The sequence below is a fragment of the Anomalospiza imberbis genome, chromosome 3 (assembly GCF_031753505.1).
Source record: "Anomalospiza imberbis isolate Cuckoo-Finch-1a 21T00152 chromosome 3, ASM3175350v1, whole genome shotgun sequence".
Lineage (NCBI taxonomy): Eukaryota > Metazoa > Chordata > Aves > Passeriformes > Viduidae > Anomalospiza > Anomalospiza imberbis.
Genome location: NC_089683.1, coordinates 79,419,344 through 79,433,042, shown reverse-complemented (window position 1 = coordinate 79,433,042; position 13,699 = coordinate 79,419,344). Strand labels below are relative to the sequence as shown.

Here is a 13,699-nt window from a genome sequence, read left to right as displayed (position 1 = left end):
GTTGCATTTGTGTATGGGGAGAGGAATCTTTCAACATGTACATGGTTTGAGCACAAAATTTACATGAGTATTAATTAGAAGTTATTAGTAGGGTTTTGTCTGGTTTTTTTTGAGACTCTGAAGTACAAAAGTAACAGTGACACTGGATTTTGGTTTATAAATACCTACTGGTGTTATATTACCTGGTATTACAACATAAACGTGTCTTTTGCGAAGTGGTGGTGATGTTTGAATCATTTTCTCTAAAAATGGTGCTGGCAGTCCTGTTACAGTCTGTAACCTTTAACTCCATTGAGCACAATACTCTTAACGTGGAAAAGACTATCAAAAATAACTGCAAAATGCTGAGTGAATATTTCAGACAAAAATACTTGTCATGGTTCTCTATTTTAAATTTCTCTCTTCTATTGCTTGTGATGCTTCTTACGTGTTGGTAGTGACATGTCCTTGTTTTCATATCATTGCTAGATGTCTTACGAACTCCAACAGTAGGCTTTGCATTGGTCTTCAAAAATTATACATCTAGAGTCCTGAATAGTCTGAATTTGAAGAGTTTGGTGTGCATTTCTGACAAACCTGGCCTTCTGGAAAGTTAGCCAAATTGGTCAAAGATAGTTTTTATTGTATTTGACCAATTGCATTGCTCAAATTTTATTTGTATTGAATTATCTAAGCAGTCCTTAAGGAAATTCTTATCTTCATATAGATACATGTATGTGTGTAAATGCAATCAAGTGAAAAAGATCAGGTCAACTTTTTAAAATACTTATAATCCAAAGTATTTTCATGAGAGAAATTGCATGAGGATGGAATTATCTATTAGTCATGGAAATTGGAAGATCACTGGATGCATAATGCTGGAGCACATAAAGTAATGAACAGTGGGAATTTAAGGGTCATCATGAGTACAAGTGGTCTATCAAGAGCCTATTATGGATATGTACTTTAAGGGCTGCTACTGCAACAGTTCTATCATTTCTCTTTGCATGTTAAGCAAACATGCGGTGGAAAATAATTTTAAAAGCTAGAGCGTCAAGCCTGTTATTACATGCATAAACTAAAGGCTATCAATACAATACTGAAACTAGTATGTTATGTATTATTTATACAGCTCTCTGTGGTGTGTCTCTGTAGCCAGTAATGTTCTGTCTGAACAATGTGTTTAATAAAGCAGATAAGAAACTAAACATAAGGGTAGATTTGAAAAAAAAAATTGGTTTTAAAAATGTTATTTAATGTTCTAGACAAAATACTTATCTAGTCAAGGCTGTTTTAATGATAGATGGAAATAGTAGGATTTTTAACTGTAAGAAAAGAGCTATAATGCTATCTAGTAGCACATTTAGGTTAGTAATCTTTGATGGTTGTAAGAAAAAACATAAAGTACTTGTACATGAAGGAATCATAGAATATCCTGAGTTAGAAGGTATGCATAAGGATCATCAACAATCCTCATCATCACCATAGTTAAACCTCTTACCTCTTGGTATTCAAGCTGCTGAAGTATGTGGGAACATCACTTCTAATGTGAACATTGGGAGTGTGTACAGCAAAAATCCTCTTCTGCCGAAGTATTCAAATATGTTAGCTGTTGAACTTTTAACTTGCTTTTTGAATATGTGAGAGCTCACTTCAGGTTAATAAATGAAGCAATTTAAATCAGTCCGTAATGGAAGGTCTTAGAAAACTGAAGGAATAGGTGTGAACATCAGGGCTGACATGATATGACAAGTTGTTTCTTTACATCCTGGCCAAATGTAAGTTCACAGCTCTGCTTGAGACTGTGGGTTCAGCCATCACCCACACAGCACAAATTAGAAATTTTGTAAAATTATTCATAAGACACCTAGCATTTTGCAAATAACTACAGTATTTAAAGGGTATTTGGTAATTTTTTGCTAATCAGTTCAGCAGCATCTGTTTCCTTTTTTATTGTTTTGGGGGGAGGGAGAAAAGAGGGAGCTTTTATCTGAGTTTATCTTCACAACTTCATTGTTTTACTGACATGTATGGCATGATGATTTTTCTCTCCCTTTCAGAAGAGAAACCCGATTGCTCCAAGGCTCGCTGTGAGGTCCAGTTTTCTCCTCGATGTCCAGAAGATTCCATCTTGATTGAAGGCTATGCACCTCCTGGTGAATGCTGTCCACTCCCAAGCCGTTGTGTGTGTAATCCTGCAGGCTGCTTGAGGAAGGTTTGCCAACCTGGCTATTTGAATATATTGGTTTCTAAGGCATCAGGAAAGCCAGGGGAATGCTGTGATCTCTATGAATGCAAGCCAGGTAAAAGTAGATACAATTTCTTTTCCCGTGTTTCAATTTTTTCTCTCTGATAAGCAAAATAGTCTATATAATTGCATCCCGTAAAGCCTGTAGAGCCTCTAAATTCTTCTGATTATTCTTGAAAGTTAATTACTATATGTAGGCAATACCCATAAAAAAACAGGATAAAAATATTATGGTAAATTTGACTTTCTTTTGTCTTTAGACATTAATTTGAACCGGGTAGCAAGGGAAAAGTAACCTAGTGAGAACATTGCATTTCTGTGAATGCTACTAGTGCAAGTGACATGCTTTATATATTGATTAGATTATACATAGGTTTTTCATAGTTGGAATACATTGTGTATTGACAGGGAATTAGGATTTCTGTTTTAAGTTCTCTCTAGATTATCAAGTGTTGACCCTTAAAAAATGCAGAGCAAAAGGATTATGGAGGGGTATACTAAAAAACTGTACAACATTTTCAGTATTTACTCATCTTCCATTTCATGAGAACACAAATCAGCATTTCTTGTGATCTGTTATTCCAAGTGAAGTAGAAGATGAAATTCACTCTTTGATCCAGGCTTTGGTAAGATAAATAGTCAAAACAGAGAACTAAAAGCAAGCATATAAAATGGTAGAATCCAAAACATTATATGCAAACAGCGCTATATTTCAAGTGTGCTTAAACAGTGCCTTTCCTATGCATGTTTAACATTTTCTTAAATCTTCCACAGAAGAAGATTTTACAGTCTTTGTATCTTCTAGTGCTTCTCTCTGTGTTTTTTCCCTAATATTCAGTGCAAATCTGTGTGTAAATTTAAACAAACTTTTTTGTACCCTGTCCTGAGTAGTCAGTGAACAAATCTTTACTATAATTTTTGCCCTGGAACATTTTGTCAACCATGGGCTTCTTTCATCTAGAATTAGCTGTAATTTCTTGTGACATGTTCTTTTTTGACTCCTTACTGGTTAAGTTTCCTTTCTATAAGTTTTTTTCAGTTAATCCACACTTTAACATGTGGTATCCAAAAGCAGACTAGGATTTTGGGAGAGTCTTCATCAGCACTAAATACTTTAGAATAATTGCCTTCTGTTTCTCATGCAAAACTTTCAATAAGATTTTAGCGGTTTTGCAAGAGGTATTTCTAGTTGGTGAACTGCTGTGATGCGAGGATCTTTCTGTAGTATGACTGCTACTGAACCGTTATATTTGTACATTTTAATTCCCCCTATATACTTCAATTATGCCTTTACTGAATTTTGTCTTGCTGACTTTGGATTATTTATCATTTTCAAAAGAAATTTTAGCTCTGATCATGTCTTCCCAAATACTATTTGAATTCCCATCTTGTAGTCGGCAAATAAGTCTGTCCAGACTTGCCCATGGAAATTACTTCTTGAAAGCTGTTTTCAACTGGCTAGTTTTACAGAATCTTCAAAATGAATATGATTTTCTATCAAGTTAGTGAATTTATGTAACTCTGTCTGTATTGTTTTGTGAAGAGGTTTGTATTCTTCACTGTAGGGAGTTGTAAGAGGTGAAGGTACATGGGACTGGAACAATGAAGGTGTGTGTTAAGAGGGTAGAAGAGCAAAGGCTTTGAAGAGATTGGGGAAGGAAAGAAACTAACAGTATTTAAGGGAAATGTAGAGCTTTGCAAATGGGGTTTAGAAATTGAGAGACCTGGTAATAAACCTTGCATCTTCAGAGACTGACTTGGTATTCTGTAGAATTATAGACAAGAAGGGTTACAGAGGAACTGAACTATGTGAATTATTACTGAAATGCCACATTGCTAGAAAAGTATGTGTAATGGACAGAGAAAGGCCTGGGAGGCTGGTGTTCATGCAGAAACTCTTGTGGGGCTGATGTCATCTGTTTTATTGAATGTATCAGCAAAACTGTGGAGTTAACATGTTGAACAGAGAAAAATATGTTTCTATTATTTGCCGCAGACCTAAAAACTTTAGTTCTGTGAGTAATGTGTCCAGAACACTCTTCCTGCACCTCCATGTCTGTTTAACCAGCCTCAATAGGGGTTTTGCACCAGCAAGGGCTTTCTGGTGGAAATAAAGCTGGGAGGACTACTTCCGATGACAGCTGCTTTATGCCAAGATAAAGCACTTGTGCAATTAAAGCATAAATTGTGTTTATTCCTGTTGCTTTAAAAAGATATCACTGCTCTCTAGTTAATTCTGGCATTTGAGTTGGGAGCCTTCTGCTGAGAACTGCATATGTTCAAGTTCTGTGATTGGCAATGGAGTTAGTGAAAGGAAAATAGAAAGTGTTTCCTCAACACTAAATCCTAGAATAAAATTAAAATAATTCACTTTGAGATCCACTTTCTCTTCTGCCCCTTTTACTTTAGGAATACAATTGAAGGCATTGGCGTTCCGTTAAAATGAATACTGAAGAAACTTCGTAGCTTAGTCATATTTCTATTAACCTCCAGATTAATTTGCTTTAAATGTTCCTACCTGTTGCTTCATCAACTATCTCATAACAATTGTGTCACCTACTGAGAACAAGTGTTTCATGCTCATTGTTTTACTGTGGTTGCAAAGCTTGGAGATGAGATAACCCTAGTTTGGTTCCAGAAGACACCTCTTTTATTGCTGCAAGATATATGTAACTGTCCATTCATGAGTAGGGAATTTAGTCAATGTACATTGAATTTAGTTTTAAGCTGGGGATTACATTTCTCTAAATGTATTTTCAATTTTTTTTTTCTTAAAGATAGTTTGAATGAGCAATCTCAAATGGAACTGCATAATGTGTTAACAGCAAAAATAAAAATAACCCAAAACAAGATTTCTGGGAGTGTATGTGCTATGAACATGAACTATGAACAAGAACATTTTTTAAATCATGTTTATTTATATAAGCATGATTGAGTTAAAATCTAAATTAAAATGTATTTTGCTGAAGTGTTGATAGGAACTCTAGCTGTCACTTCTGAATAAAGCAAGTTAAATAATTTACTTTGGCAGTTGTCCAACAGATGTTTGTTGTACCTTTTTTGATAACTTTTGTTGTTGCATATGGTGCAATGGAGAGTGTCATCTTTTAGTTTCTGACATTTTTGGGAAAGCATTGGGAAATGTCTGTCATGATAGTCATAACCTGTGTTGAAAAGACTACCCATTTGTCATTTTTTCAGAAGTCTTTTTGGCAGAGCTTTCATTCACTCATCTCCAGCCTGGCTTGAAAATTACTCTTTTTTTTCCCCTACCAAATACTGGTTTAAACACAATTGTAAAAAAAATGTTATTGTTTGCCTTACTTCTTCAGGGAATTCTCTGCAATCAGGGCTTGATGGAAAGTCCAAGACCAGCGGCATAAATTAGTAGGTAGTGTGTAATGACACAGAGGGAAGTAGCTTGCGCTCCACCCTGATCCAGCTTCAGCATTGAAAATCAGATCTGGAGTTTATACAGCCTTGCACTAATGACAAGGGTCAGCAAAATCAAGTTTTTATACAGAGCTTAGAGAAATAGAATTCTATAATGTTTTTCTTTTTCCTCTGTTACTTACAGAATAGTACTTACATTGTTTTATTGGGTGATTTCTTAAAAGCTTATGTTGACAGAAATTGAGGTAGGAGTGGGAAAGGATTGGACAAAAAGAGTGAGGAAGAATTACAGATACTTTTCTAATGAAGCTGGAGAAATGGCTTTTAAGTTGGCAGTGAAGGTGAGGGAGTGGAAAAAAAAGTCAGCAAATGTGGAGATCCATGTTGGGAAATACCTGGGATAGGGCAGTTAAGAACATGGCTCAGGCAGTGATATAGCTGCCTTAAAGGTCCAGGAATGCTGTGGCTGTATGTAATATATTTTGAAGTGTCATGGAATATAAAAAGGATAAAGCCTTGTCATGGAGGCATTATTTTCTGCTTCTCCCATGGCAGACAATGTGACTACCCTAATCGTGTGTAGTTTTGTTGCACTGTTCATGAGTTGAAATGCATCTGAAGTGAAAGCAGAGGATGTGATGCTTCCATGCTGTAAAAGCAGACTGTGTATCCTTGTATTGAACCCTCAGAAATTTTCAACTTTTGAAGCCTTAGCCTGTGCTGAGCCCCTGTTTCATCAGAAATGCAAGTACTGACTTGCTCCTTCACTATTAGATGCATAGGTATTTATTTAGATCTTGCCCTAAACTGTACATTGTATTACTTGAAGAGCCAGCCATTTTATTAGCCTGAAATATGTCAGGGTGAAACTTAAAACACTTAATATACTTTGCTAACTTACTCTACTAGAAAGTTTTATTCACCTCGTTTCATTAGCAGTTTCAAAACCTTTGGTTTTGTAGTCTACAAAGGAGGTAGCACATGACTGCAGATATGTCGGAATCTGCAACCATGGCAGGGTTTCTGCTACGTTCTTGTAGAAAAGTGGTAACTCTCAGATGCTTCTATATGCAAATTCAGTGTATGTGAAAATTCTTGAAAACTTATAAGCAAAGGTTGATTGGGTCAGTCTTCACTGATAGGAAACTGGAACATATTTATGAGTTTTTGAAGACACAGATTTGTCAAACTGTATTGAAAGCTTAAAGTTTCTGTGATAGACAAAAAAAAAAAGAGTTTAGAATAAGATATATAATACCAGCTGTTATTATATATAGCAATAAACTGTTCATGAAATGTGCATGTATTAATTATTGGAGTCACAGTAGGATGTAAAAAGAAAACTAAATGGTCAGTGGCAAATGTATGCTGTCTTATTTTTCAGGACAATAGTGCAGCTAATCTGGGAGATACCTTTTAAAGAAATGAAGAATCCAATTACAGACTGTTCTGTAACCTCAGAATATTTTCAGCTTATCTATAAGTTTCTGTCAATACTTTTTCCAGTTTGAGAAACCTGTTTAAATCTGAAAGAAAGTAGGAACTTTTTTCCTTTTTCTAATATTTTTCATTTCTTATCTGTCTTCATCTCTCTCCTGTGAGGAAACTATGAGAGAGATGGGACTGTTCCACCTGGAGAAGAGAAGGCTCAGGGAAGATCTTATCAATACACCTGAAGGGGGTGTAAAAGCAGAGCCAGGTTCTTTTCAGTGATGCCCAGTCATAGGACCAGAGAGGCAAGAGGCACAAATAGAAGCACAGGAGATTCCCTCTGAACCATCAGGAAGCACTTTTTCACAATGAGCTTGACTGGGCACTAAGACAGTTTTGCCAGAGAGGTAGTGGAGTCTCCATCCATGGAGATACTGAAAAGCCACCTGGGCATAATCCTAGGCAGCCAGATCAACAGGGCCTGGCTTGAGAGCCTCTAAGCGATCCTGTCCTACCTCAACTGTTTTATGATTAATCTAATAGTGTAATAATAAAGAGAAAAAATTCTGTTTGAGTAGTCTTAACTTGGGGTTTCTTTGTAATGTTTTTTAAGTTTGTACTTGATTAAAAAAGACAGTCTGGGCTGCTTTTCAGTATTAGTGAGCCATGTACTATCACACTGTAACCACTGCAATATGAAGAGCAGATGTAATTCTGAGACTGATGTCTCATGATGACAGAGTCAGTTATTGCTATGTACCACTGAGGATCAAACTTGGAAAATGTAGGACCAGAAGAGGAAAAATGGCCCTTTGAAGGTTATGAGCTCTTGCAAGAAATATGGGTAGGATTGTCAAGGTGCTTTAGTAGTTCTGTAAGCCACTGTGATAGTGTCAATATTACAGTGAAGTTTAATCTGTAATCAGGGATATTGTACTGCGTAATTTGCAGTCTGATAGCATTCTGCTCATCCTGCTTGCTCAGTCAGAAAGTAGCTCATTTCATAAAGAGGGAACCATTTATTCTGCACTTTCTAAGCATAATTATGAAAAGGCATAGTAGATACATATTGCCTGAGCTGGTAGTGTTTGTTATGTGGAAGACTTAGGACCAAATAACAGCAAAATATGTTTCAGCTTTCCTGAGTATAACTTAGAACATTAAATATATATTTAGCCTGGTTTGGATTTTTTTCCTTTGCATTTCTAGACATTTGTTGCTTTCTAAAAACAGTCTTTCTTGATAAATAGAATACTTCATCTCACTGATGCAAAAAGATTTGTTAACTTGCATTTCATTTTCGCCATATATAAATATACTAACAAGACAACCTAATAAAATAGTCTTTAAAAATGTCCTTTAAACATGACACATATATCTGCAGTGTATCTCTTTTTTTTTTCCTATAACGCAAGTATTTTGCTGTTTAAACAGATTTTATTAGTTAAAAATAAACAATGAATTGTTTACTGCTTTAAATGCTGTAGGGAATATATATTCTTCTGTAACTAGGGTACTTCTATTAACTAATATTCACGGTGCTAATGATTGTGTAAGGTTGCCTGTCTAACTTCTGTAAATTTTTTTATTAGCTATTATCAGTTCAGTTGTTTCCTAATAATTTTTAAAAAGGGAATCCTAAAGAGAAAGGGAGTTTTTGTAATTTTACCTAGCAGGCATTCATTGGATAATTTTTGTGACTTAAAAGGCTAATGCAGTAAGTGGTTGCTTATGAGGAAGTAATTTGCAGAAAGCTTCTAAAGCATGAGTAAAAGAAATGTTCTTCTTCCCTTCCTCCGTAGTGTTCAGTGTGGATTGCAGCACAGTCGAATGTCCTCCTGTTCAGCAAGTTGTTTGCCCCCTGGATAGCTATGAAACCCAAGTCAGGCTGACGGCCGATGGCTGCTGCACCCTGCCCACAAGGTTGGTGTCTCAATGGCTCAGTAACTTTTAACTTGTTCTTGACAATTCAGGTACTGTAAACTCAGGGTAATAATGTGTACTTCTGTGACAATAAATGTTGATACTGAATAAAAGCTACATGAAATAGGTAATATCAGTCTGATGGAAACATAGAATCTTGTATTTTTAAAGCAGAAAAATGGTCTTCACGGTACAGATGCATGAAGTTGGTTTCTGCTAAAATTATTTGAGGAGTTCATGTCTCCAGATTGACTTTCATTTAATTCAATTAATTTTGCAAAATTAACTTTTGAAGGTGTTTGATGGTAAGGAGTTAAATGATGGACACAACAGAAGACATGCTAGAAAAAATCTCATCTAGTTAAGGGAGAAAAGAAATCTAATTTTTTCTATGACCACTTTAAAAAGTGAAAGATGGAACTCTCTGGAACTGTAGGGGAACAGAAATTTCAAGTTCTTGCTTGCATTTTAACTTCTGTTGTTATTCAAGTAGGTATAACTTACTGTGATTAAAAAAGAGAGTTTTAAGAGTTGGTTTTGTTCCACAATTATGCACCATTATTTGAGTTTGTGTTTTTACAACAAATTTCCCAAAACCTGATTAATGAATATGCCAAATAAATACATATTCAAGCAAAAATTAACATAAATGAAAAGATTTTACGACAAAAAGAAAATTTTTCTTGTAAATGTAGCTAGTTGGCTTACTTAGTGGAAGGTCATTGCAGCCATAGAATATTGTCATATTCTCAGCCCCTTGTGTAAAGTAGTAAAAAACTTGCAACGAATTCAGAAAGTAGAAGATGGCAAAAATTGTATAATCAAGGTTTTTCTCTTTTGGGTACCCTTTGGGTGAACCTGTAGTGTGGCATCTTCTAAGTGTCCTCCCTTTATTCTTTGACATATTTTCTGTAAAATACTTAGGAATTGCAGTGATGTATTAGTTCAGAGCTGACCTGGCTAGTTGGGACTGTGCAGCAGTCTGCAGATTTTATACAGTCATCATACTGCCATTGTTGCAAATGTAGCTCAGCATGTTCAAGACAACTAGAATGAAATGCTGCTAAGGACTGTATTCAGAAAGATAGATTACCAAGTCAAAGAAGCAGTCACAGATTAATATTTCATAAATTTAGAGTTTAGTTTAACACTTAGTAACATTGGTACATTAGAAAGATTAATGATACATTTTTACTTCCAAATTTCTTTCAGCTTGTTGGATTAAAAAGTGATATATAAGCCAAATTATTTTTGTTTCACAAAAGTAATTTTTATGCAGTCTAATATAACTTGTGGTTTGCAAGAGCTTGGGTGAAGAGAATGAAAAATATCCACTTTATTCTTTGTCAGTGATAACTTCAATGTTCCTTCTATCAGGAAATACAGAGTACCACGAAAATAAATCTTCATTTACTTCAGAAAAATTACCAGTTTGAAATATCTTCTATTTCTAGTGCACATGTGGGAACTGACCTTAAATAGAACCCCTAAAGCAAGCATGTTCTTGAAAGAATCTTTTTATTTTGTTGAGAATGTTTAAAAATAAAGTCGGTTTGCTGAGCACTAACTGATGTCTGAAGTGTCCTTGTCTGCGTGTGTGGCAAGTCAGCGATGAAAGCAGTGTTCCCTTCTCCTGTGCACAAAGGTTCCAACTGTACAGGCAGGCTTACAGCATGTGAGTTACTGGATAATTATGGATTCCTGAAATCTCTTTGAAATCAGTCGTTGCACATTCCTGGGATCAGAGTTTAACAAGAGGTCAGAGCTAGGATAGAGGAGTACTTAGCTCCTGGAGTCTTAGGATCTAAAGGGGGTTTTGTGTTAATACCTCTGCCCTCCTTGATGTATAAAACTGCAAAATACCTCCACAATTAGCATAACCTAGTATGTCTGCAGGCAGGTAGAAATAATTGTAGGTGTCTTGTACTCGTCAATTATTTTTTAATTTCATGGCTCAGTCTATGTTGCTGTATATTGTTATTAAGTGGGTTGCTATTTGGATTGTCTTAAGTCAGCCAAAGCAATAATACACTGTTTAATGGAGTTGGTGAGAATGAAAGAAGAAAAACTGAATCTGGTAGCAATATGATCTTATAGATGCTTTACATGTTATGTGCCTGCTGGAAATATATTTAGTTATTTTGATTTTCATATACTACTGCCTTCTTAAGAAAGACAGTGCCATAGTCATCATTCATGTGCTGTAAGTAAAGATTTTATTTGAAGGGGGAATAAAGGAACCCAGACATGGGGATAATAAAAAAGAAAGCTTTAAAAAAGATCAGAGGAAAGAGAAGTGCATATATGAAAATAAAAAACAGGGAGGGAAACAAAGTGCAGTTACTTGCAACATGAAAATTGAGCCAGTTGACTTCAAGTTCAGTGTTTCCTCAGATTTGAAGAGACACCCTTTATATTTGAAGGGTATCTGTGACACTTGCATGTTAAAATTATAGGAAAAAAGTGCAGATTTATGGATGAATGAGTGTACTGTTGGAAAATGGGATGGTTTTCCTAATTTCAAAAATTCCTAATAAAATATTAAGAATTATGAAATATCAACATTGCCTTTTCTGAGATTCAGTTCAGAATCACCTAACTGCATATCACATCTTTTTTTCATTGTTAGAATTAAGTTCAAAATTTTTTGTATTTTTTTAGTGTACATTTGATAATAATTTATTAAAAGAGATATTGTTCTATAAGGTCATGGACTTCAGACAGTCATTTAGACTTCATGAAATTGTGTTTTTAAGACTATGAACTCTTGAAGAAATTATGATCATCTGTTTCATGTACTTCCACTGAAATAAAAGTGTAATACAAGCAGAACCAGAAAGCAATTAAAGAAGAGTGCCATGGTTAGGGACTGATAACATGTCACTGAGCTGGTTAACAAGCAGTTGATAACTTCACATACAGTAGGAGCTGATTGACTTCTACCTCACATCTGGTGTTTGGCCTGTTCCTTGTACATAATATGCTAGGAAAATGGAGATCCTTAAATCTGACAATAAATTGGCACTTCTTTTGTGAGCAAACTCTTGAATGCGTATTTATAACTATGGAAACTCCTTGAGCAATGCCAGGGGAAAAATGGGAATAGTAAACATCTGATACCGTGAATTCTTTTTCTTGCACTCAGAGGTTACATTTAGTGTCACAATGATTTCTAATGCAGTGGTTCAAACAGAACAAAACATACTGATTTGGCATCAACATCAAAATACCAGTTGCTTCAGCTTTCATCAGGCTGTTATGAGACACTTATCTTAAATTTCCAGCAATTATGTTAGGAAAACTAAATGTTTGGAAAACAGGAAAACAGCTATTATGTTAGGAAATCTTAGAACAGTCTGTCTCTGGTCTTGGTAAAGATGCTCGCTTCTCCAAGGAGGTTGTTGAACAAAAAATGTATTAGAGCTCTTACAGAAAACATTACTCTGTTTTTTTTAAGGTAGGACTGTGGTCTTCTATTGAAAGTTGAATATGATCAATATCAACTTTACAGAGTCTGTTCTCTTTGGATGTTCCCAGTTTTTCCTGTTGTAAATGAAGTTTCTTCAAATTTACAGATTACTTTGGAATTTTATTTTTAAGTGTAAAAATTTTTATTAAAAATCTGTTTCTTTTTTTTTTATCTGTGAAAAATGGTACAGGGCAATGATTATAAACCACTTATATTTTTATTGTTCACATAGTTTTGTACATGTTTCATAAAATTTTTACAACGTAGCATGTTTGGATAGCTTTGCACCTATGATTTTTGGATTATCTTTTTTTCTTTGTGACTTGTCGTAATAATTTGGAAGTTTAATCTTTATTAGGTCTTCATTTCTTGCTACTGTTTTATACCTCTGCTCTGTGCTATCATCTGTTACAGATTTGGTAATTTCAAGATTCATTCAGTACTCTGTTCTCAGAGATATTTCACACACACACTCCTCCCCCTGCCCTCAGATATTCTTGGTCAGTCTTTTAATAAAACCAGATAATCAAGAAAACTCCATAGAGAACAGTAAGATGTTAGCACTATGTCAATATTAAAAAGAACAAAACCTAAGTCATTAAATATGGTTGTCCTGTTATCAGTTCTGAGAAAAATAGTGGGAAAACTGATAGTGTATTGAATTAAGGATTAAAGGACGTAATTAGAGCTAGAAGCAGCCAATGTTGCTGGAATCTGATTTGGTCTTTTGAAGATACTAAGCTTGCCTTAAAAACAACAAGGACTTTTTAATTAATATTGTCTCGCAGGGTTTACTTTACAAAATGGAAATGTGTCCCCTTCCCCAAACTACTTACCACTGCAGGACATTTCCCACACCTCCCTTAGATTTTGGGAGTGACTCAGTCTCAATGAATCAGCATCATTGTTCTTTAGCTCCTGAGAGGAACTCTTGCAGCATATGCATGCTGGCTTGAATATCTTGCTGATAATATAGGATATAGGAGTATTCTTCTGAGAGGAGAGAAGCATCCAGGATTAGTATGCTCACTAAATCCCAGTAATAAGTTTGCTTCACATACTTCTTAAAAAAGCTTACACCATAATCCTGAATACATTGTAGTTTTTTAAAAGTTCAGAAATAATTGATATATGTTTATCTATCAAAATGTCCAATACTTTATTTTCTACCCAAGTCCTAGCTTTAAAAAAAGCAGTTTCAAGAAGGATGTGGTGGGATGAGGAGAAGAAAAAGCAACTGTAAGTTGAGCATAGCA

General features: G+C 35.1%; 1 protein-coding gene across 4 annotated transcripts in view; it reads left to right on the top strand.

The window, feature by feature from the left end:
* CRIM1 (cysteine rich transmembrane BMP regulator 1) overlaps window positions 1-13,699 on the top strand; it is a 173,758-nt gene that overhangs the window by 81,578 nt on the left and 78,481 nt on the right. For 3 of the 4 annotated variants that reach the window (XM_068185331.1, XM_068185334.1, XM_068185333.1), the window contains exons 3-4: window positions 2,040-2,282; window positions 8,854-8,974. In XM_068185331.1, the coding sequence (XP_068041432.1) occupies window positions 2,040-2,282; window positions 8,854-8,974 (364 nt within the window). The remainder of the gene's footprint in view (window positions 1-2,039; window positions 2,283-8,853; window positions 8,975-13,699) is intronic. The other variant, XM_068185332.1, reaches the window with a different exon arrangement.